This window comes from Zalophus californianus, chromosome 10 (assembly GCF_009762305.2).
Source record: "Zalophus californianus isolate mZalCal1 chromosome 10, mZalCal1.pri.v2, whole genome shotgun sequence".
NCBI classification, from domain to species: Eukaryota; Metazoa; Chordata; class Mammalia; order Carnivora; family Otariidae; genus Zalophus; species Zalophus californianus.
In genome coordinates, this window is record NC_045604.1 from 66,248,336 (window position 1) to 66,274,480 (window position 26,145).

At 38.9% G+C, this 26,145-nt stretch overlaps 1 protein-coding gene across 8 annotated transcripts in view; it reads left to right on the forward strand.

Moving 5' to 3' along the window:
• CDC42BPA (CDC42 binding protein kinase alpha) overlaps window positions 1-26,145 on the forward strand; it is a 350,869-nt gene that overhangs the window by 185,002 nt on the left and 139,722 nt on the right. For all 8 annotated transcript variants that reach the window (XM_027612777.2, XM_027612773.2, XM_027612774.2 and 5 more), the window contains exon 11: window positions 3,313-3,435. In XM_027612777.2, the coding sequence (XP_027468578.1) occupies window positions 3,313-3,435 (123 nt within the window). The remainder of the gene's footprint in view (window positions 1-3,312; window positions 3,436-26,145) is intronic.

Here is a 26,145-nt window from a genome sequence, read left to right on the forward strand (position 1 = left end):
GAGAGTGTATTAGATTTTGACAAGAAAAAGAGAATATGTGAAATGGTCAGTTTAGAGAAGAGAAGAAATGGTCTAGGGATGCAGCTGAGGACTGCCAGTCATCGCCAAGCTGTTCGATATCAGTAGACATAAATTTGAAGTGACTGTGTTTTCTTCAGCCACTTTGTCAGCTTCTAGGGTGGGAGCACAAGTAGGAGTCAGAGTCGGCCAAGATTGGGGTCTTCTAGGGTGGGTGTAATGGAGGAGAGGAGGGCAAAGAGATGAAAGGTGTGTGTGCAAAGTAGTCCATTGTAGTGTTGGACCACGGAATCCAACCTGGCTAAATAAGGAAGAAAAGAGAAAAACTGAATAACATGAGGACAGTGGATTTGATATCTTGGTGGGAATGAGCATCATTGAAGTGGTCCCTGGAGTAGTAAGCACACTGTAAAGATAAGAGAGAATGGTGTACTTGAAATCAAGATTTGGGAGGCCATACAGTTACTAAATAATGGAAAAGTGTACATTAGTAGCATTTCTCCATAGGCAAACTACTAGTATTCAGGGCAGGGTAATTCTTTGATGCAGGAGACTTAAACATTCTGTAAGATACTGAGCTTTCTTTGTCCCCGGACACTAAATACCTTTAATCATCTCCTAGCTACACCTGTGTCAACACCCCCCACTCCCTGCTGTGTGCATATATACACATTTCTAAGCTCAGACAAGGTGAGAACCACGGGTCTAGGGTGTGACCCGTAGATTTGGTGGTTTTGCTGGAGACCAGCTAGGTTGTTTTGGGCTGCAAATCCTAGAATTCTTAAATAATACAGATTTATTATCTCATGTAGGAAGTCAGAAGTAGATCATTTCAGTGCCAGTAGTGGGGTTAGCTTCTCTGTGATTTTCATGGCTTTCCTCTCATGATTCTCCCATACTGCTAAAATTCCAGATCACGTCTGCACACATGTGGAGACCAAATGAAGGCTCGCTTCCTTTCATCCATCTCTTCATCTGTAAGAGACTTACCCCTTTCCAGGCAGCCCCCTCGGGGACTTCTTCTCAAGGGACTAGTAGTTCTCACTAGGTTACATACCTAATTCTTAACCAGTACTGGCAACAAAGGATGGGTTCACCATGATTGATTTAAACTATCGTCAGTTTTGGCCAGCCTACCTTGTCAGTGCACCTGAATTTGGTTCAGAAACAAGAAGATAAAAAGCCCCAACTGTGTCTGCATGGGGGATTTGTGTGTCTGAGAAGCCAGAGTGTTGGGTGGCTTGTCTATTTTGATATTAAAGTTAATAAGAATAATAAAAAGGGTTGTAATAGAAGGGCAGTGAACAATGTGTGAAATTGTTAGTCAAAGACAGAATAAGAAAGACAATGGATAATAACTTCAGCAGATGAGTAATGGGCATTTTAGCAGACTGGGATTTACAGGGTGGACAGAGGTAGCAAAGAGGAGCCAGGGCACCTACCCACCTCCATACCCTGCAGGATGTGAAGTCTAGGAGGAAAAGGAGCTGTGACTGGTATCTGCTGGCTATTTTTATATCTTCCTTTTTCTCCTCCTAACTTAGGTATCTTTCTAATATATATAATTTTTTTGAGAGAAAGAGCATGCATGCACATGCGTGCGTGTGGTGGTGATAGGGGCAGAGGGAGAGAGGGAGGGAGAGAGAGAGAATATTAAACAGACTCAGCACTGAGCATGGAGCCCCACATAGGCAGGGCTTGATCTCACCACCCTGAGGTCACGACCTAAGCCGAAATCAAGAGTTGGTCACTTAACTTACTGAGCTACCCAGGTGCCCCCTTAGATATCTTTTTAAAATAAATAAAGGATGTTCTTTTAAAGATAGTAAGTACAAATGCATTGATATTTACCATGTTTTGAAACAGAAAAGTATAAGAAGTACTTACTGAATGTAGAAGATCATGGTTGGATGCACAATAGGTACATCTTACACCTTTAATTCAAATTAACCAGTATTTATGAATACAAATATCATGATACTATTCTCTGTGCATATGGTAAAAATTAATTAGAAAATCTCCCTCCTCTGAAGGCCACAATATTTTGGAGCTTGTGTGTGTGTGTGTGTGTGTGTGTGTGTGTGGTTTGTGTGTGTGTACACATATATACATCTATATATACACATACACACATATATAAAACATAAGTAATACATATAATATGGCATATAAGCAATAATGTTATATAAAGCAATATATAAATAATATAAGTAGTATAAAACAATCAGTAATGACTTGTACTAACCAAAAATTATGGTGAATAGAGACTATTGCAAACCCTCCATAAGATAGCACAATAACTATTTTATTTAGGACAAGGGTGGTTTCATTTCTGATAAAATTCTTTAAAGTTTTCTTTTTTTCCATATCTTCTGATAATATCTGGGAATAAACCTCAGTAGAATTAGTGTTTCTTGAATACCTTGCATCTTCTGATTAGAACCACAAGAATAGTAATCTCTGTTTTAGCTAAATTGATGAGCCGAAGTCATCTGTAGTGGGCTTCAACTTTCATACATAAAATTTGGGGGCCAGCATTTCTGTGTATTGTATGCACTTTACCCTTGAAACAATGCGGGTTTGAACTGAGTGGGTCCTGTGGATTTTTTTTTTTTTTTTTGTAAATACAGTACAGTGAATGTGTTTTCTCCTCCTTATGATTTTCTCAGTAACATTTCCTTCTTTTCAGCTTACCTGATTGTAAGAATACAGTGTATAATACATATAACCTACAAAGTATGTGTCAGTCACTGTTCGTGTTATTGATAAGGTTTCTGGTCAACAAGAGGCTCTCAGTAGTTAATTGTATAGGTCAGAAGTTATACACAGATTTTCTTCCGCATGGGGGGGTTCAGTGCCCCCAAACATCCCACCCTGCATTGTTCAAGGTGAGCTGTATTAAATCTCTAAACCTCCCTCGACATACCAGACTCTGGTTTTAATGCATCATCTGACACAGGAAGTTTTTGGGGTTATTGCATGATGACACTTCCTGCTAGGATGAATGGGGCCTGAATGGTTGTTGACTTAGTGGTAGACTGCACCAGTAGTGTTTGAAATGGAAGATCTCACATGGTAGTAGGCAGATCCTTTCCTCATCTGTTATACTTTTAAAGAAACATGCATTGGAGTTTTGATATTTAATTGTGATATATTTACTTGCTTTTTGTTGATGTGTAGATGTTTTGATCAGAATTATGTAAGGATTTCTCTAGAAAGAAATATATTGTTGTTAGTTTTAAAAATTTAAGATATGGCCATATTTCTCATTTTTTCTTTCTTTTTTTTTTTAAGAGTCAACACAGACTGTTCAAGCTCTACAGTATTCAACTGCTGATGGTCCACTAACAGCAAGCAAAGATTTAGAAATAAAAGCCTTAAAAGAAGAAATTGAAAAACTAAGGAAACAAGTAAGAGGTAAATTTCTGTGATTCACTATTATTTCAGTTTAGTAGGTTTTTAAAAAAATGTTTTATTAACACAAGACATTTATCGAGTGCCTGTCATGTGTTACGTGATGTGAGCTCTAGGGCCATGAGGGAAGAGCAAGTAAGAATGGTTTCTGCTTGGGGCACCTGGGTGGCTCAGTTGGTGAAGCGCCTGACTCGTGATCTCAGCTCAGGTCATGATTTCAGGGTCCTGGGATCGAGCCCTGCGTCGGGCTCTGTGCTTGGTGTGGAGCCTACTTAAGATTCTCCCTCTCCCTCTGCCCCTCCACCTCTTAGCCCCAGCCTGGCACATGTGCACTCTCTCTCGCTCAAAAAAAGAAAAGTTTCTCCTTCCAAGGAGCTCACATTTTGGTATGGTGAAAAAATAGTTTTTGCAATACATGTGGAAAGGCTATGAGAAAAAGAAACATAGGTACATGGAGAGTATTTAGGAGGGGCACCTAACCACAGTTAAGTTAACGGTTTAAGTTAACAAAGATGACGTTTTTGAAAGACCTATTAGTTTGTGACATTTAGTTGGAATCTGACTGAGCATATGTATGAATCAGGGAAGGAGTGTTAGGAGTGAGGAAGAAGGATAGTGTAGACAGGGGAACCAGATGTATGCAGACATCAAAGCATGTGAAAATTTATTTTCTCCGTAACAATTCCTTTCAGCATATTGATGAGATTTAATTAAAATTAATTTGAAAAACTGTTGATAGGCCTATTACATCCATTCATGCATGTATTCTGTTCATTCAACAAATATTTATTAGTACCTGCTGTGTACCAGGTGTTGTTTTAGGCTCTTGGGATGCAGTACCAAACAAAATTAATAAAATCTTTGTTTTGCTGGGGTGGAAGGTACACAACAGACCTAAAACAATAACTATTTAACTTTGTAAATGATACAGTGTGTTAGAAGGCACTAAGTACTTAAACAGAGCAGAAGGAGAATGGGTCAGAAGTACAAGATGAGTTTTATAATTTTAGGTGGGGTGGTGTGGGTGTAAGCCTCATTGAGGAGGTAACACGTAAACAAAAACTTGAAGAAGGTAAGGGCTTAGCCATGCAGTTAAATGGGAAACACATGTCTGAGGCAGAAGGACCAGCCAGTGCAAAGGCCCTGAAGTCAGAATGTGACTCCTGAGTGTAGTTAGGACCCAGAGGACAGCATGGCTGGAGCAGGAGGAGCAAGCAAGAGAGAGTGGAGGAGGGGAGGCCAGAGAAGTAAGGGGTTGGGGAGGGTTTGTGGCCTGATCCATAGTCTCACCGACTGTTACAGGTTTTTGGCTTTTTCTATCAATGTAATGGGAGCCTTTGTCAGTCAGGGTTTAGAGTCACGGCACCTTACCTAAGTATAAGGAAAGAGAGAGAAAAAGGTACTAGTTGAGCTAGGATCGTCAGGCCTCCAGAAATACCATTTTAAGACCAAAATAAGTGAAGAAGAAGAAATAATCTCATATGGGGTCTTTTATAAAAAGGGCTGTTTAAAATGCCACATTAATACTTTGCTTGTATTAAATATACATGGAGCTCTTAAATTTGATAATTTATGCTGTTCTGTTTTTTTTTTTTAGGATTTTATTTATTTATTTGACAGAAAGAGACACAGCGAGAGAGGGAACACAAGCAGGGGGAGTGGGAGAGGGAGAAGCAGGCTTCCTGCCGAGCAGGGAGCCCGATGCGGGGCTCGATCCCAGGACCCTGGGATCATGACCTGAGCTGAAGGCAGACACTTAACGACTGAGCCACCCAGGGGCCCCTATGCTGTTCTATTTTTTTTTAAGTGGCTCTCTTCCTAAGAAATACCTCTTTATCAAATTTCTGTAGCTTTATCTTTCTAAAATTAAGGTAGATTAGGAATATGATAAGCAGAATCCTTCACTTTGCTATCAACAATAAAGCATTGATAGCAGTGAATGAGTTATTTGAAAAAGTAGTAAAAACACAAGACCAGCTGAGATGGTCAGTGATTTATCTTCAAAGAGGTTATGGGGATTGGGATGACTTCCTCATAAGCCCATCTTATTAGCTCTAAGAGGGTTTTTTTTTTTAATTGATTCTTTAGGATTTTCTGTGCGGATCATCATGCGTCTGCAAATAGGAACAGTTGTATGATCTGTATGCCCGTTTGATCTGTATGCTCGTTTGATCTGTATGCTTTTTATTTCCTTTTATTGCATTGGCTAGAATTTGCATAACTATGCTAAAGAAGAGTGGTGAGAACAGACATCCTGGCTTTCTGAGGGGGAAGCATTCCGTCTTTCACCCTTAACTGTAATACTAGCTACAGGTTTTTTATTGACACTTTTTACCATGTAAGAAGTTCCCATCTAGGGGCACCTGGGTGGATCATTCTGTTAAGCATCTGCCTTCGGCTCGGGTTGTGATCCCAGGGTCCTGGGATTGAGCCCCATGTCGGGCTCCATGCTCATGGGGAAGTCTGCTTCTCCCTCCACCCCCCCACCCTGCTTGTATGCTCTCACTCTCTCTCTCTTTGAAAAAGCAAAAAAAAAAAAAAAAGTTCCCATCTAGTCCTGGATTTCTAAGGTTTGTTTGTTTTTTTTAATCACAAATTGGTTGTTGAAATTTGTCAAGTATTTTTTCTCCATTTGTTGATATTCATATGTGATTTTTTTTCATTAATTAGCCTGTTAATATGGTGGATTAGATTGGTTGATTTTGAAATTATTGAACGAAACTTACAGCCTTGGAATATACACATCACTGGTCATGGTGTATAATTATTTTTATATATTACTGAATTTTATTCCTAGTATTATGTTAAGGATTTTTGCATCTATATACATGAAGGATATTGGCCTTTGTTTTTCTTTCCCCTCCCTCCCTCCCTCACTTCCTCCTTCCCTCCTTTCCTTTCTTTCTTTTTCTTTCTTTCTTTCTTTCTGTTGTCTTTGTTTCTGTCCTTTTGTTTTTTTTTGTTATTGAGATACAATTGACATACATTATATTAGTTTTAGGTGTACACATAATGATTCAGTATTTGTATATATTGTGAAATGATCACCAAAGGAAGTCAATGATCACCAGTACACATAGTTACAGATTTTTTTTCTTCTGATTAGAAATCTTAAGAGCTACTCTCTTAACTTTTAAATATATAGTACGGTATTATTAACTGTGGTCCTTCTGCTGTACATTATATACCCAAGACTTACTTATATAACTACAAGTTTGTACCTATTCATCACTTTTACCCCTTTAACTTGCCCTGTACCCCTGCCTCTTGTAACCACCAATCTCTTCTCTGAGTTCAGGGCTTTTGTTGTTTTTTTTTATAAATTCCACATATAAGTGAGATCATACAGTATTTGTCTTTCTTTGCTTATATCACTTAGCATAATTCCCTCAAGGTCCATCTGTACTGTTGCAAATGGTAAGGTATCCTTCATTTCAGTGACTCAGTAATATTCCATTGTACATATAACCAACATTTTTTTAAAAATTTTTTGTTATGTTACTCACCATACATTACATCATCAGCTTTTGATGTAGTGTTCCATGATTCATTGTTTATGCATAACACCCAGTGCTCCACACAGAATGTGCCCTCTTTAATACCCATCACCAGGCTAACCCATCCTCCCACCGCCCTCCCCTCTAGAACGCTCAGTTTGTTTCTCAGAGTCCATAGTCTCTCATGATTCATCTCCCCCTCCGATTCCCCCCCCTTTATTCTTGCCCTCCTGCTATCTTCTTCTCTTCTTTTTTTTTTCTTAACATATATTGCATTATTTGCTTCAGAGGTACAGATCTGTGATTCAACAGTCTTGAACAATTCACAGCACTCACCAGAGCACATCCCCTCCCCAATGTCTATCACCCAGCCACCCCATCCCTCCCACCCCACCCCCACTTCAGCAACCCTCAGTTTGTTTCCTGAGATTAAGAATTCCTCATATCAGTGAGGTCATATGATACATGTCTTTCTCTGATTGACTTATTTCACTCAGATAACACCCTCCAGTTCCATCCACATCGTTGCAAATGCCAAGATCTCATTCCTTTTGATGGCTCCATAATAATCCATTGTGTATATATACCACTTCTTCTTTATCCATTCATCTGTCGATGGACATCTTGGCTCTTTCCACAGTTTGGCTGTTGTGGACATTGCTGCTATAAACATCCGGGTGCACATACCCCTTTGGATTCCTACATTTGTATTTTTGGGGTAAATGCCCAGTAGTGAAATTGCTAGATCATATGGTAGCTCTATTTTCAACTTTTTGAGGAACCTCCATACTGTTTTCCATGGTGGTGGCACCAGCTTGTATTCCCACCAACAGTGTAGGAGGGTTCCCCTTTCTCCGCATCCCCGCCAATATCTGTCGTTTCCTGACTTGTTCATTTTAGGCATTCTGACTGGTGTGAGGTGGTATCTCATTTAGGTTTTGATTTGGATTTCCCTGATGTTGAGCGATGTTGAGCACTTTTTCATGTGTCAGTTGGCCATTTGGAGGTCTTCTTTGGAAAAATGTCTCTTCATGTCTTCTGCCCATTTCTTGATTGGATCATTTGTTCTTTGGGTGTTGAGTTTGGTAAGTTCTTTATAGATTTTGGATACTAGCCCTTTATCTGATATGTCATTTGCAAATATCTTCTCCCATTCTGTCAGTTGATTTTGGTTTTGTTGACTTTTTCCTTTCCTGTGCAAAAGCTTTTTATCTTGATGAAGTCCCAAGAGTTCATTTTTGCCCTTGCTTCCCTTGCCTTTGGTGATGTTTCTAGGAAGAAGTTGCTGCGGCTGAGTTCAAAGAGGTTGCTGCCTGTGTTCTCCTTTAGGATGTTGATGGACTCCTGTCTCACATTGAGGTCTTTCAACCATTTTGAGTTTATGTTTGTGTGTGGTGTAAGGAAATGGTCCAATTTCATTCTTTAGCATGTCCAACTTTCCCAACACCATTTTTTGAAGAGATTGTCTTTTTTCCATTGGACATTCTTTCCTGCTTTGTCAAAGATGACTTGCCATAGAGTTGAGGGTCCATTTCTGGGCTCTCTATTCTGTTCCATTGATCTATGGGTCTGTTTTTGTGCCAGTACCATACTGTCTTGATGATGACAGCTTTGTAATAGAGCTGGAAGTCCAGAATTGTGATGCCGCCAGCTTTGCTTTTTTTTTTTTCAACATTCCTCTGGCTATTCAGGGTCTTTTCTGGTTCCATACAAATTTTTGGATTATTTGTTTCATTTTGTTGAAAAAAGTAGACGGTATTTTGATGGGGATTGCATTGAATGTGTAGATTGCTCTAGGTAGCCTTGACATCTTCACAATATTTGTTCTTCTAATCCATGAGCATGGAATGTTTTTCCATTTCTTTGTGTCTTCCTCAATTTCTTTCATGAGTATTTTATACTTTCCTGAGTACAGATCCTTTGCCTCTTTGGTTAGATTTATTCCTAGGTATCTTACGGTTTTTGGTGCAATTGTAAATGGGATTGACTCCCTAATTTCTCTTTCTTCTCTCTTGTTGTTGGTGTATAGGAATGCCACTGATTTCTGTGCATTGATTTTATATCCTGCCACTTGACTGAATTCCTGTATGAGTTCTAGCAGTTTTGGGGTGGAGTCTTTTGGGTTTTCCACACACAGTATCATATCATCTGCAAAGAGTGAGAGTTTGACTTCTTCTTTGCCGATTTGGATGCCTTTGATTTCTTTTTGTTGTCTGATTGCTGCGGCTAGGACTTCTAATACTATGTTGAATAGCAGTGGTGATAGTGGACATGCCTGCCGTGTTCCTGAACTTAGGGGGAAAGCTCTCCGTTTTTCCCCATTCAGAATGGTATTTGCTGTGGGTTTTTCATAGATGGCTTTTATGATATTGAGGTATGTACCCTCTATCCCTATACTCTGAAGAGTTTTAATCAAGAAAGGATGATGTACTTTCTCAAATGCTTTTTCTGCGTCCATTGAGAGGATCGTATGATTCTTGTTCTTTCTTTTGTTAATGTATTGTATCACATTGAATGATTTGCGGATGTTGAACCAACCTTGCAGCCCAGGGGTAAATCCCACTTAGTTGTGGTGAATAATCCTTTCAATGTACTGTTGGATCCTATTGGCTAGTATTTTGGTGAGAATTTTTGCATCCATGTTCATCAGGGATATTGGTCTGTAATTCTCCTTTTTGATGGAGTCTTTGGTTTTGGGATCAAGGTAATGGTGGCCTCATAAAAGGAGTTTGGAAGTTTTCCTTCCGTTTCTATTTTTTGGAACAGTTTCAGAAAAATAGGTATTAATTCTTCTTTAAATGTTTGGTAGAATTCCCCTGGGAAGCCATCTGGCCCTGGGCTTTTGTTTGTTGGGAGAGTTTTGATGACTGCTTCAATTTCCTTAGTGGTTATAGGTCTGTTCAAGTTTTCTATTTCTTCCTGGTTCAGTTTTGGTAGTTGATACATCTCTAGGAATACATCCATTTCTTCCAGGTTATCTAATTTGCTGGCATATAGTTGCTCATAATATGTTCTTATAATTGTTTGTATTTCTTTGGTGTTGGTTTTGAATTCTCCCCTTTCATTCATGATTTTGTTGATTTGGGTCATTTCTATTTTCTTTTTGATAAGTCTGACAAGTGGATCATTAATCTTATTAACTCTTTCAAAGAACCAGTGCCTGGTTTCGTTGATCTGTACTACTGTTCTTTTGGTGTCTATTTCATTGATTTCTGCTCTGATCTTTTTTATTTTTCTTCTCCTGCTGGGTTTAGGCTTTATTTGCTGTTTTTTCTCTAGCTCCTTTAGGTGTAAGGTTAGGTTGTGTATTTGAGACCTTTCTTGTTTCTTGAGAAAGGCTTGTATTGCTATATACTTTCCTCTCAGGACTCCCTTTGGTGCATCCCAAAGATTTTGAATAGTTGTGTTTTCATTTTCATTGGTTTCCATGAATTTTTTTAATTCTTTTATTTCCTGGTTGACCCATTCATTCTTGAGTAGGATGCTCTTTAGCCTCCATGTATTTCAGTTCTTTCCGACTTTCCTCCTGTTATTGAGTTCTAGTTTCAAAGCATTGTGGTCTGAAAATATGCAGGGAATGATCCCAATCTTTTGGTACCGGTTGAGACCTGATTTGTGACCTAGGATGTGATCAATTCTGGAGAAAGTTCCCTGGGCACTAGAGAAGAATGTGTATTCCGTTGATTTGGGGTGGAACGTTCTGAATATGTCTGTGAAGTTCATTTGGTCCAGTGTGTCATTAAAATCTTTATTTCCTTGTTGATATTTTGCTTAGATGATCTTTCCATTTCAGTGAGGGGGGTGTTAAAGTCCCCCACTATTACTGTATTGTTGTCGATGTGTTCCTTTGCTTTTGTTATTAACTGGCATATATAGTTGGCTGCCCCCATGTTAGGAGCATAGATATTTACAATTGTTAGATCTTCTTGTTGGATAGACCCTTTAAGTAGGATATAGTGTCCTTCCTCATCTCTTATTATGGTCTTTGGTTTAAAATCTAATTCATCTGAAATTAGGATTGCCACCCCAGCTTTCTTTTGGTGTCCATTAGCATGGTAAATGGTTTTCCACCCCCTCACTTTCAATGTGGGGGTGTCTTTGGGTCTAAAATGAGTCTCTTGCAGACAGTATATCGATGGGTCTTGTTTTTTAATCCAATCTGATAGCCTGTGTCTTTTGATTGGGGCATTGAGCCCATTTACATTCAGGGTAACTATTGAAAGATAGGAATTTAGTGCCATTGTATTGCCTGTAAGGTGACTGTTACTGTATTTTGTCTGTGTTCCTTTCTGGTGTATGTTTCTTTTAGGCTCTCTTTTATCTTAGAGTACCCTTTTCAATATTTCTTGTAGGGCTGGTTTCGTGTTTGCAAATTCCTTTATTTTTTGTTTGTCCTGGAAGCTTTGTATCTCTCCTTCTATTTTCAATGACAACCTAGCTGGATATAGTATTCTTGGCTGCATATTTTTCTCGTTTAGTGCTCTGAAGATATCTTGCCAGTCCTTTCTGTCCTGCCAGTTCTTTGTGGATAGGTCTGTTGCCAATCTAATATTTCTACCATTGTAGGTTACATATTTCTTCTCCCGAGCTGCCTTCAGGATTTTCTCTTTGTCACTGAGACTTGTAAGTTTTACTATTAGATGTTGGGGTGTTGACCTATTTTTATTGATTTTGAGAGGGGTTCTCTGTATCTCCTGGATTTTGATGCCCTTTTCCTTCCCCAAATTAGGGAAGTTCTCTGCTATAGTTTGCTCCAATATACCTTCTGCCCCTCTCTCTCTTTCTTCTTCTTCTGGGATCCCAATTATTCTAATGTTGTTTCATCTTATGGTATCACTTATCTCTTGAATTCTGCCCTCGTTATCCAGTAGTTGTTTATCTCTCTTTTTCTCAGCTTCTTTATTTTCCATCATGTGGTCTATATCACTGATTCTCTCTTCTGCCTCATTTATCCTAGCAGTTAGTGCCTCCATTTTTGATTGCATCTCATTAATAACCTTTTTGATTTTGACTTGGTTAGATTTTAGTTCTTTTATTTCTCCAGAAAGGGTTTCTCTAATAACTTCCATGCTTTTTTCTACCTCAGCTAGCATCTTTAAAATCAAGATTCTCAACTCTAGGTCCGACATCATACTAATGTCCGTATTGAGTAGGTCCCTGGCAGTCGGTACTGTCTTTTGTTCTTTTTGTTCAGGTGATTTATTCCATCTTGTCATTTTGTCCAGAGGAGAATAGATGAATGAGAGAACAAAATGCTAACAGGGTAACAACGTCCTCAGAAAATATACTCGAAACAAATCAGAAAAAAACTGAAACAGAGAAATGAAAGGAAAGAAAGAAAAAAGAATAAAAGAAAAAGATAAAAACAAAAACAGAGCAAAACAAAAAAACAGAATATGATCAAATATGATCAGGCTGGTGTATAGATCAGTGCCCCACACTAGATTTTGGGTGCATTTTGGTATGTTAGGATAAAGTGCCTCCCAAAATTTTAAAGAAAGAAAAACTTATATATGTACAAAAATAGGGGTTGATACGATGAAGGGATGGACTATGAATGTAAAGATGAAAATTATAAAAAAAATTTTTAAAGAAATAAATTGTTTGAAAAAAGAAAGAAGAGGATTTTTCAAAAAAAGAGGAAAAGAAAAGGGAGAGAATGTGATCAGGCAGGAGACTAGGACAAAGCCGTACACGAGAGATTTAGGGTATATTTTGATCTGTTAGAAGAAACTATCTCAAAATTTTAAAGAGAGAACAACTTATATGTATATGCCAAAAATAAGGGTAACTACTATGAAGGGATAGAGTATGACTCTAAAAATGAAAAATAAAAATGTTTTTTAAAAAAGGGATTGATAAGATGGTTGAAAAGGGAAAAAAAAATTTTTTTTAAAGTTAAAAAAAAGTTAAAAAAATTAACTTTGAAAGACTAAAGAATCATGGTAAAAAAGCCATGGATTCTATGTGCAGGATTCCCCTAGTGCTGGAGTTCTGCTGTTCTCATTGATTGGTAAACTTGGTCTTGGCTGGCTGTTCTTGCTGATCTGGGGGAGGGGCCTGTTGCTGTGGTTCTCAAATGTCTTTGCCGGAGGCGGAATTGCCCCGCCCTTTATGTTCTGGGGTAAGTAATCTGCTCTGGTTTGCTCTCTGGAGCTTTTGTTCCCTGCAAACTTTTCGTACAGCTTTGGAGGACGAGAGTGAAAAGGGCGGCCTCCCAATCTCTGCCCCGGAGGAGCCGAGAACTCGGGGTCCCGCTCCTCAGTGAGCCCCCAGAGAAAAGCAGTCAATCACTCCCATCTCTCCTGTCTCCAGCCGCACTCCGTGCTCACCCGGCCTGTGACCGAGGGATTCTATCTCTGGCACACGACCCGGTGTGGCGTCTCTAAACCCAGCAGATCCCTGCAGTGTGCTCCCACGCCGCTCCTCCTGGGGGAGGGAGGGGAGTCTCCCTGGCTCTGCCGCTTGTTGGGTCCCTGCTGGAGGAGCAGTGGCCCGACTGTGCTGCGGATCACGGTTTATGGCCACCCCGAGCTGAGACTCTGCACCTCGGCTCCGTCTCTGCAGCCGGCTTCCCTGCTCCGATACCTGGGAGCTCTGCCACACTCAGGCACCCCCAGTCTTTCTCTGACCCCGAGGGTCCTCAGACCACACTGTCCCAGTGAGGGTTCCACTCCCCCGCTTAGCCGCTTGAGCAATGTCCCTCACAGGAACAGACTTCTATATTTTCCGATTTTGTGCTCCGCTGTTCTATCACTTGCCATAGCGGCTGACAGAGGCCCCCTCCCCCACTGTCAGTCCTCCTGATTATCACCTCAGATTCACTTCTCCGCAGGTCCTACCTTCCAGAAAGTGGTCGCTTTTCTGTTCAGAGAGTTGTTGCTATTTTTTTCTTCAATCTCCTGTTGAGTTCATAGGTGTTCAGAATGGTTTGATCCCTATCCAGCTGAATTCCTGAGACCAGACGAAATCCAGTTCTCCTACTCTTCCGCCATCTTACCCCACATTTTCTTCATCCATTTGTCCATTGGTAGACATTTAGGTTGCTTCCATGTCTTGACTGTTGTGAATAATGCTGCACCGTTTAGTGCATGTTTATGGAAATGCACATATCTTTTCAGTTCACTGTTTTTGTTTTCTTTGGATGAATACTCAGAAGTGGAATTGCTATATCCTATTGTAGTTCTATTTTTAATTTTTTGAGGAAGCTCCTTAGTGTCTTCCAAGTGGCTGCACCAATTTACATTTCCACCAACAGTGCACAAATATTTCCTCTTACCCACATCCTTGCCAGCATTTGTTATTTCTTGTTTTTTTTTTTTTTTTTGAATGACAGCAATTCTAATAGGTGCAAGGTAATTTCTCACTGTGGTTTTTATTTGCATTTCCCTGATAATTTATGATGTTGTACCTTTTCATGTACCTGTTGGCCATCTGTATGTCTTCTTTGGAAGAAATGTCTATTCAGATCCTTTGACCATTTTTTAAATTGGATTGTCTGTTTGCCATTGAGTTTTATGAGTTTTTAAAATACATTTTTGGGGTGCCTGGGTGGCTCAGTTGATTAAGCATCTGCCTTCGGCTTTCATGATCCCAGGGTTCTAGGATCAAGCCCTACATTAGGCTCCCTGCTCGGTGGGGAGCCTGCTTCTCCCTCTCTACATGACCCCCCCCCCACTCATGCTGTCTCTCTCTCCCTCTCTCTCAAATAAAATCTTTTTAAAAATAATAAATAAAATATATTTTCAATATTAACTCCTTATCAGATATATGATTTGTTAATATTTTCTCTCATCCATTGATTGCCTTTTTATTTTGTTGATGGTTTCCTTTGCTGTTCAGAAAGAAGTTTGAGGTAGTCCCACTTGTTGATTTTTGCTTTTGGTGGTCCTTGTTTGGCTGTGGGTATCAGTATAATGCTGGCCTCATAAAATGAATTTGAAAGGATTTCCTCCTCTTCCATTTTTTAGAAGAGTTTGAAAAGGATTGGTATTAATTCTTTTTAAAATGTTTGGTAGAATTAACCAGGAAAACCATCAGGTCATGGGTTTTTCTTTCATCATCCTTACTCATTATTGATTTGTTTAGATTTTTTAACTTATTCACAATTTGGTCTTACTTGGTTGTATGTTTCTATAAATTTATCAATTTCTTCTAGGTTATCCAGTTTACTGGCATGTAATCATTCATAGTAGTCTCTTATGACCTTTGCATTTCTGTGCTGCCCATTTAATTATTTCCTCTTTCATTTCTGATTTTAATTCATATGTCTTCTCTTTTTTTTTAAGCCGACCTAAAATTTTGCCAATTTTGACTCTCTGCTCAAAAAACAATCTTAGTTTCATTGATCTTTTCTTTTCTTCTGTTTTCCTGATGTTTATTTCATTTATTGCTGCCCTGATCTTTGTTAATTCCTTTCTTCTGCTACAACTTTAGGTTTAGTTTGTTCTTTTTCTAGCTGTTTGATGTATAAAGTTAGGTGTTTAGATCTTTCATTTTTTTTTAAGACTTTTTTTTTTTTTGAGAGAGAGCGAGAAAGAGCGTGAGAAGGGAGAGAGTCAGAGGGAGAAGCAGGCTCCCTGCCGAGCCAGGAACCCAATGTTGGACTCGATTCCAGGACTCCAGGATCATGACCTGAGTTGAAGGCAGTCACACAACCAACAGAGCCACCCAGGTGCCCCGAGACCTTCCATTTTCTAATGTAGGTGTTTATCAACATGAATTTCGTTTTTAGAACTGTTTTTATCATATTCTATGAGTTTTGGTATATAGTGTTTCCATTTTTGTTTGTTACAAGATATTTTTTGATTCCCTTTCATTTTTGTGATCCATTGGTTGTTCAGGAGTGTATTGTTCAATTTCCATATTTTAATGAGTTTTCCAGTTTCCTCTATTGATTTCTAGTGTCATAATTTTGTGCTTAGAAAAGATCCTTGTTATTATTTCAGTTTTTGCTAAATTTCCTAAGACTTGTTTTGTAAGCTAACTTTTGATGTATCCTGTTCCATGTGTGTTTGGGAAGCATGTATATTCTGCTGCTGTTGGATGGAATGTTCTGTATATGTCTGTTAGATCCATTTGGTCTGTAGTTCACATTCATTGTTTCCTTACTGATTTTCTGTCTGAATGATATATCCATTGTTGGAAGTAGGGTATTGAAGTCCCCTACTATTATTGTATTGTCTATTTCTCCTTTCACATCTGTTGTGTCTGTTCAGTATATTTAGGTGCTACAGTAGTGGGTGCATATATATTTATAGTTGTCCTATCTTCTTGATGATTTGGACTGTTTATTCTTACACAATAACTTCCTTGTGTCTTGTTACTATTCTTCACTTAACATTTATTTCATCTAAGTATAGCTACCCTTGTTCCCTGTTTCCACTTGCATGGAATATCTTGTCCCATTCCTTCATTTTGAGTCTTTGTGTCTCCCTAAAGCTGAAGTGAGCCTTTTATAGGCAGCATCTAGTTAGATCTTGTTTTTTTAATCCATCCAGCCACTCTAGGTCTTTTTGTTAGAGAATTAAATCCATTTATATTTAAAGTAATTATTAATAGGTAAGGATTTACTAATGTCATCCTATTAATTGTTTTCTGAGTGTTTTGTAGTTCCTTGGTTTCTTTCTTCCTCTCTTATTGGCTTCATTTGTAAATTGATGATTTTTTGTAGTGTTATGCTTTGATTCCCTTCTCTTTATCTGTTGTGTACCTCCTGTAGTTGTTTGCTTTATGGTTACCATGAAGCTCACATAAAATCCTTAGTTATAACAGTCTGTTTTATGTTGATGCCAATTGTTTATTCTCCTGGTTTATTTTACAATTGCTTTAAGTATTTTTCTTCATATGTTTTAGAAGCACATAAGACAAGGGTATAATATTTCCTGTAACTGTAAAATATAATTTAGAAAACTGAAGAGGAAAAAAAAATCCTTGCAGATTTACCCATACTTTATATACCGTGCTCTTTCTTTCTCCCTGATATTGCTGAGCTCCTTGTTCTGTTGTTTGTTTTCTCTTTAGATAATTTCCTTTAGCCATTTTTTTAAAAATAGCTCTGTATCAGCAAATTCTCTTAGCTTTTATATATCTGAGAATGTCTTAATTTTCTCTTTATTACTAAAGAATATTTTTGCAGAGCATAGGATCCTACGTTGATAGTTCTTTCGTTTTAACATCTGAAAAATATTGTACCACTTCCTTAGGACTCCCTCATTTTTGAGGAGAAATTCACTGTTATTCTGAGTATTTATCTAAGGTATTTTTCTCTGGCTGCTTGCAAGGTTTTTCTCCTTTTATAAAAGTTTTCTGATGTTTAATGGTGTGTTCTGGCATGAATTTCTTTGGGTTTATTCGGTTTGGGATTCATTCATCTTCTGGAATCTGTAGGTTTATGTGTCTTGCTAAATTTGGGATGGTTTTAGACCTTACTACTTTGAGTACTTTTACAGATCTGCCTACTTTCTTTTCTCTTTCTAGGATTCTGATGACATGGATATTAGATCTTTTGTTATCAGCCCACAAATACTTGGGTCTCTGTTCATTTTCGTTTTCATTCTGCTTTTTTCTCTGCTGTTCAGATTGGTCAGTATCTACTGTCTTATCTTCCATTTCACTGATTCTTTCCACCGATCCCAGTTAAATCCATCCACCCAGATTTTCATTTTATTTATTTATTTCTAAAATTTCCATTTTGTTTTTTGTAAACTTGTTTTTTTGCCAAGACTTCCTGTATCTTTGCTTGGGTCTTCTGTTTGTTGATTTATTTCAGATATATTCATAATTGCTCAGTGAAGCATTTTTATCATAACTGTTTTAATGTCTTAGATATATTTTTAAAATATTTTATTTATTTTAGAGAGAGTGAGAGAGCATGCGAGCAGGGGGAGCAGCAAAAGGCAAGGGAGAGAAAATCTTAAGCAGGCTCCACACTCAGTGCAGATCCTGACACAGGGTTTGATCTCACAATCCTGAGATCATGACTCGAACCAAAATCAAGAGTCAGATGCTTAATTGACTATGCCACCCAGATGCCCCTTGTCAGATATTTCTAGCATCTCTACTATTTCAATGTCAGCATCTGTTGATTTTCTTTTCTCATTCAAGTTGAGGTTTTCCTGTTTCCTGATAGCATGAGTGATTTTCAGTTAGTGACTCTGAATCTTATTTAAACCTTCCATTTTAGCTGGCTTTTCTGCCACCACTTCAGGAATGGTGCATTGCTAGGTTGAAGTAAAAGTTTCCCCACTAGGCCTCCCTTGACACCCAAAGAAGGGCTCCTCCTCCTTCCTGGAAGGGGTTGGGTGTCCCAGGCCCCCACCTGGTTTCTGCTGACACTGTGGTGGGCCTGGCCTTAATACCGCTGGGCAGTGGTGGACGTTCTTACTTCTTCTGACCCCACCCCAACGTGGGGACAGTGGAGAACCTCACTACTGTTGGGGGAGGGGGTGGAAGTGCTATTTGGCCATGTGGTCTCCACTGATACTGTGTGTGGGACAGGCTTGTTACCAGCCAGTGGGGTTGAATATTCTGGCCCTTTGCTAGTCCCCTCCCTACAGTGTGTTTGGGCACCTCATCATAGCCTTATGTGATTGGAACTCTAGCTCCTCACGTGTCCTTTGCTGATGGACGTGGTCGTGGGCAAGTTGTTTGTGTTGTTTAACGTGAGTAGAATGGTTATTTTCTGAAAGTATTCTGTCTTGTTAGTTTGCTCCTTTCCTGGTCCTTTGGGTAAAAAGTGTAGACTTTTGTTGGGGCTTGGTGGCATTTCTGCATTGCCAGTTTCAACCCAGGGAACTTCCCACTGTGTTGGTCCAGCATTCCTGAGACTACCATGTCATGTTCCCTTGTCCCTGTCAATCATCCTTTTCTCTCCAAATTTCAGTTTTCTTATGTTTGTTTTATGTATGATGTCCAGGAGTTTTCGTTGCAGTTAATGGGAAGCGGGAAGTACATCTATTCCGTCTTTCTGGAAGCAGAGGTACCCTGAGTAAGCTCTTCACATGTAAACCCCATGACATCACAGCTTCAGCATGCATGCTTAGATGTTTTCTATGGATCCCCACTAGCTCCAGGATGAGAGTAAAATTTCTCGGTTGTTTCCAAGGCCCTTCATTATTGCACATGTATTTGCCTCTCCAGCTTCTCATCTTGTTACTGTGCCTCAGCGGCTGATTCCCGCCATAGTACTACTCTTAGTCCTACTGGATCCCCTTCAGAGTTTTCACATTGTTTGTGTTGTTTTATCTCTTTTCTTTCTCCACTCCCTTGTTCTTCCTTCCTCCCTCCTTCCCTTCCTTCCTTCCTTCTTTCCTTCCTCATTAATTCATTTTTGCTTGTTTGCTGGAGACATTCTTCACCTGGCAAACTTACACTCCTCTGTAATACGTTCTACCACTGACATAGTTTTCATTTGAATGTTGCTTTACTTCCCTCACTACTAGACTGTCAGCGTCTTGCAAGTAGCAACTTTGACCATTTTACTCATTGATATGTATATATGCGTGGAAGAGTGCTTGACACATAAAAATCCCCTGGTCAGTATTTGTTGATGAGTGAGCGATGAAGTGGAACTTCACTCTTGGAAACCTTTGACCACTTCCTAAGTGTCTTCTTGCGTTGTGTCTTTACAGGCAGGTCCCAACGCACTCATGCCTTACATAAAAATCAGTGGTGCCCGGACAGAGTTACCGTTCAACTCCTGTTGATTGAGATTTCCTTCTTTACTCCTTCCTTCTCCCTAAACTTGTGCTTATATGACTGCTCTTCACTCCTGATGTTTCAGCCTTTCCCAGGGGTGGGAAAGAACCATTGAAAATAATGTTGAGAGAAAGGGTAAATCCTCTTTTTAGAATTTTTCCTTCCCTGCCTCTTTTTTCTTGGCCGAGTGCTGGTCTCTGTGCCCTCAATCGCATTCCATCTCTTCAGTATCATTCATTCATTTTTAAACCCTTTTTATTGTGGTAAAATGTATAGAATATAGAAATTAGCATTTTAACCACTTTTAAAATGTACAAATCAGTGGCATTAAACACATTGACATGCTGGTGACCATCACCCTCCATCTCCTTGGCTTGTCATCTTCCCAAACAGAAACTCTCCACCCATCAAACGCCAGCTCCCCATTCCTCCCACCTCCACCCCCTGGCAACCCCCATTCTCCTTTCTGTTTCTCTGAATTTGACTAGGAACCTCATATACATGTGGTCATAGAATGTCTGTCCTTTTGTAACTGACTTATGTCAGTTAGCACATAGTGTCTTCAAGGTTCATCCATGTCGTAGCAGGTGTCAGAATGTCCTTCCCAATATAGCGTCCTGTTGTGTATATGTAAACACTCCATGTTGTTTATTCATCCACCAACCAGCTGGGTTTGGTTTTCCCTTTTGTTTATTGTAAATAATGCTGCTTTTCACATGAGGTTACATATCTTTCTTCAAGTCCCTGCTTTCTCTTTTGGGCATATAGCAAGAAGTGGGATTCCTGGATTTATATGGAAATTCTGTGTTTAACGTTTTTAGGAATTGCCACACTGTTTTCCACAGCGGCTGTACCATTTCCATTCCCACCAGCAATATTCATTCATTCTTAATTTGATCTATAAACATCTTTATGGAGTTGCTACTCTGTACCAAAAATTATAGTAGGTTCCAGAGGCATAGTGGTCAGGCTGAGGGTAATTATCATCTGTGTCTCATTCATAATTCGCATTCCCACCAACAGTGTAGGAGGGTTCCCCTTTCTCTGCATCACCGCCAACATCTGTCGTTTCCTGACTTGTTCATTTTAGCCATTCTGACTGGTGTGAGGTGGTATCTCATTGAGGTTTTGATTTGGATTTCCTTGATTCCGAGCGATGTTGAGCACTTTTTCATGTGTCTGTTGGCCATTTGGATGTCTTCTTTGGAAAAAATGTCTCTTCATGTCTTCTGCCCATTTCTTGATCGGATTATTTGTTCTTTAGGTGTAGAGTTTGATAAGTTCTTTATAGATTTTGGATACTAGCCCTTTATCTGATATGTCATTTGCAAATATTTTCTCCCATTCTGTCGGTTGTCTTTTGGTTTTGTTGACTGTTTCTTTTGCTGTGCAAAAGCTTTTTATCTTGATGAAGTCCCAAGAGTTCATTTTTGCCCTTGCTTCCCTTGCCTTTGGTGATGTTTCTAGGAAGAAGTTGCTGCGGCTGAGGTCGAAGAGGTTGTTGCCTGTGTTCTCCTTTAGGATGTTGACGGACTCCTGTCTCACACTGAGGTCTTTCAACCATTTGGAGTCTATTTTTGTGTGTGGTGTAAGGAAATGGTCCAGTTTCCTTCTTCTGCATGTGGCTGTCCAATTTTCCCAACACCATTTGTTGAAGAGACTGTCTTTTTTCCATTGGACATTCTTTCCTCCTTTGTCAAAGATTAGTTGACCATAGAGTTGAGGGTCCATTTCTGGGCTCTCTATTCTGTTTCATTGATCTATGGGTCTGTTTTTGTGCCAGTACCGTACTGTCTTGATGATGACAGCTTTGTAATAGAGCTGGAAGTCCGGAATTGTGATGCTGCCAGCTTTGCCTTTCTTTTTCAACATTCCTCTGGCTATTCAGGGTCTCTTCTGGTTCCATACAAATTTTTGGATTATTTGTTCCATTTCCTTGAAAAAAGTGGATGGTATTTTGATGGGGATTGCATTGAATGTGTAGATTGCTCTAGGTAGCCTTGACACCTTCACAATGTTTGTTCTTCCAATCCATGAGTATGGAACGTTTTTCCATTTCTTTGTGTTCTTCAATTTCTTTCATGAGTATTTTATACTTTTCTGAGTACAGATCCTTTGCCTCTTTGGTTAGATTTATTCCTAGGTATCTTATGGTTTTAGGTGCAATTGTAAATGGGATCGACTCGTTAATTTCTCTCTCTTCTGTCTTGTTGTTGGTGTATAGGAATGCCACTGATTTCTGTGCATTGATTTTATATCCTGCCACTTGACTGAATTCCTGTATGAGTTCTAGCAGTTTTGGGGTGGAGTCTTTTGGGTTTTCCACACACAGTATCATATCATCTGCAAAGAGTGAGAGTTTGACTTCTTCTTTGCCGATTTGGATGCCTTTGATTTCTTTTTGTTGTCTGATTGCTGCGGCTAGGACTTCCAATACTATGTTGAATAGCAGTGGTGATAGTGGACATCCCTGCCGTGTTCCTGACCTTAGGGGGAAAGCTCTCAGTTTTTCCCCATTGAGAATGATATTCGCCGTGGGTTTTTCATAGATGGCTTTTATGATATTAAGGTATGTACCCTCTATCCCTATACTCTGAAGAGTTTTAATCAAGAAAGGATGATGTACTTTCTCCAATGCTTTTTCTGCATCCACTGAGAGGATCATATGATTCTTGTTCTTTCTTTTGTTAATGTATTGTATCACATTGATTGATTTGCAGATGTTGAACCAACCTTGCAGCCCAGGGATAAATCCTACTTGGTCATGGTGAATAATCCATTTAATGTATACTGTTGGATCCTATTGGCTAGTATTTTGGTGAGAATTTTTGCATCCATGTTCATCAAGGATATTTTCTCCTTTTTGATGGGGTCTTTGTCCGGTTTTGGGATCAAGGTAATGGTGGCCTCATAAAAGGAGTTTGGAAGTTTTCCTTCCATTTCTATTTTTTGGAACAGTTTCAGAAGAATAGGTATTAATTCTTCTTTAAATGTTTGGTAGAATTCCCCCGGGAAGCCATCTGGCCCTGGGCTTTTGTTTGTTGGGAGAGTTTTGATGACTGCTTCAATTTCCTTAGTGGTTATAGGTCTGTTCAAGTTTTCTATTTCTTCCTGGTTCAGTTTTGGTAGTTGATACATCTCTAGGAATACATCCGTTTCTTCCAGGTTATCTAATTTGTTGGCATATAGTTGCTCATTATATGTTCTTATAATTGTTTGTATTTCTTTGGTGTTGGTTGTGATCTCTCCTCTTTCATTCATGATTTTGTTGATTTGGGTCCTTTCTCTTTTCTTTTTGCTAAGTCTGGCCAGGGGTTTATCAATCTTGTTAATTCTTTCAAAGAACCAGCTCCTAGTTTCATTGATCTGTTCTACTGTTCTTTTGGTTTCTATTTCATTGATTTCTGCTCTGATCTTTAGTATTTCTCTTCTCCTGCTGGGTTTAGGCTTTATTTGCTGTTTTTTCTCCAGCTCCTTTAGGTGTAGGGTGGGTTGTGTATTTGAGACCTTTCTTGTTTCTTGAGAAAGGCTTGTATTGCTATATACTTTCCTCTTAGGTCTGCCTTTGCTGCATCCCAAAGATTTTGAACAGTTGTTTTCATTTTCATTGGTTTCCATGAATTTTTTAAATTCTTCTTTAATTTCCTGGTTGACCCATTCATTCTTTAGTAGGATGTTCTTTAGCCTCCATGTATTTCAGTTCTTTCCGACTTTCCTCTTGTGATTGAGTTCTAGTTTCAAACCATTGTGGTCTGAAAATATGCAGGGAATGATCCCAATCTTTTGGTACCGGTTGAGACCTGATTTGTGACCTAGGATGTGATCAATTCTGGAGAATGTTCCCTGGGCACTAGAGAAGAATGTGTATTCTGTTGCTTTGGCATGGAATGTTCTGAATATGTCTGTGAAATTCATTTGGTCCAGTGTGTCATTTAAACTCTTTATTTCCTTGTGGATCTTTTACTTAGATGACCTGTCTATTTCAGTGAGGGAGGTGTTAAAGTCCCCACTATTATTGTATTGTTGTCAATGTGTTTCTTTGCTTTTGTTATTAACTGGCTTATATAATTGGCTACTCCCATGTTAGGGGCATAGATATTTACAATTGTTAGATCTTCTTGTTGGATAGACCCTTTAAGTAGGATACAGTGTCCTTCCTCATCTTTTATTACAGACTTTGTTTTAAAATCTAATTTGTCTGATAGAAGGATTGCCACCTCAGCTTTCTTTTGGTGTCCATTAGCATGGTAATTGGTTTTCCACCCCCTCACTTTCAATGTGGGGGTGTCTTTGGGTCTAAAATGAGTCTCTTGCAGACAGCATATCGATGGGGCTTGTTTTTTCATCCAATCTGATAGCCTGTGTCTTTTGATTGGGGCATTGAGCCCATTTTCATTCAGGGTAACTATTGAAAGATAGGAATTTAGTGCCATTGTATTGCCTGTAAGGTGACTGTTACTGTATATTGTCTATGTTCCTTTTTGGTCTATGCTGCTTTTAGGCTCTCTCTTTGCTTAGAGGACCCCTTTCAATATTTCCTGTAGGGCTCGTTTTGTGTTTGCAAATTCCTTTAGTTTTTGTTTGTCCTGGAAGCTTTTCATCTCTCCTTCTATTTTCAATGATAGCCTAGCTGGATATAGTATTCTTGGCTGCATGTTTTTCTTGTTTAGTGCTCTGAATATATCATGCCAGTCCTTTCTGGCCTGCCAGGTCTCTGTGGATAGGTCTGTTGCCAATCTAATGTTTCTACCCTTATAGGTTACATATCTCTTCTCCCAAGCTGCTTTCAAGATTTTTTTCTTTGTCACTGAGACTCGTAAGTTTTACTATTAGATGTTGGGGTGTTGACCTATTTTTATTGATTTTGAGAGGGGTTCTCTGTGCCTCCTGGATTTTGATGCCCTTTTCCTTCCCCACATTAGGGAAGTTCTCTGCTATAATTTGCTCCAATATACCTTCTGCCCCTCTCTCTCTTTCTTCTTCTGGGATCCCAATTATTCCAATGTTGTTTCGTCTTAGGGTATCGCTTATCTCTCGAATCCTGCCCTCGTGATCCAGTAGTTGTTTATCTCTCTTTTTCTCAGCTTCTTTATTTTCCAATATTTGGTGTTCTATATTGCTGATTCTCTCTTCTGCCTCATTTATCCTAGCAGTTAGTGCCCACATTTTTTATTGCACCTCATTAATAGCCTTTTTGATTTCGACTTGGTTAGATTTTAGTTCTTTTATTTCTCCAGAAAGGGTTTCTCTAATAAGTTCCATGCTTTTTTCAAGCCCAGCTAGTATCTTTAAAATCATGATTCTGAACTCTAAGTCCAACATCACACTAATGTCCGTATGAGTAGGTCCCTGGCAGACTCAAGAGGTACTACCTCTTGTTCTTTTTGCTGAGGTGATTTTTTTCGTCTTGTCATTTTGTCCAGAGGAGAATAGATGAATGAGAGAACAAAATGCTAACAGGTTAGCAATGTCCTCAGAAAATATACTCTAAGCAAATCAGAAAGACCTGAAACCAGGGGAAAAGAAAGGGAAAGAAAGAAAAAAGAAAGCGAAAAAAGAAAAAGAAAAAGATAAAAACAAACAAAAACAGAACAAAACAAAAAAAAAAAAACAGAATATGATCAGATATGATCAGGCTGGTGCATAGACCAGTGTCACACACTAGATTTTGGGTGTATTTTGGTCTGTGAGAAGAAAGTGCCTCCTAAATTTTAAAGAAAGAAAGACTTATATATGTACAGAATAAGGGTTGATACGATGAAGGGATGGAATATGGCTGTAAAAATGAAAATTATAAAACATTTTAAAAGAATTGATCAGAAGGTGTTTGAAAAAATAATGAAGAGGATTTTAAAAAAAGGAAAGAAAGAAAGAAAAAAAAAGGGGAGAGAATGTGATCAGGCAGGAGACTGGAAAAAAGCCATACACTAGAGATATAGTGTATATTTTGATATGTTAGAAGAAACTGTATCTCAAAATTTTAATGAGAGAACAACTTATATATATATATGCCAAAAATAAAGGTTAACTACTATGAAGGGATAGAATATGAGTCTAAAAATGAAAAATAAATTTTTTTTTAAAGGGAGTGATGAGGGCGCCTGGATGGCTCACTCAGTTGGTTAAGCAACTGCGTTCGGCTCAGGTCATGATCCTGGAGTCCCAGGATCCAGTCCCACATCGGGCTCCCTGCTCAGCGGGGAGTCTGCTTCTCCCTCTGACCCTCTTCCCTGTCGTGCTCTTTATCTCTCATTCTCTCTCTCTCAAATAAATAAATAAAATCTTTAAAAAAAATAAAAATAGAAAATAGAAAAAGGGATTGATGAGATGTTGGTCGGAAAAGGGAAAAAGAAAAATTCAAAAAAAAATTAACTTTGAAAGACTAATGAATCATGGTAAAAAAAAGTCATGAATTCTATGTGCAGTATTCCCCTAGCACTGAAGTTCTCCCGTTCTCATTGATCGGTAAACTTGGTCTTGGCTGGCTGTTCGTGCTGATATGCTGGGGGAGGGGCCT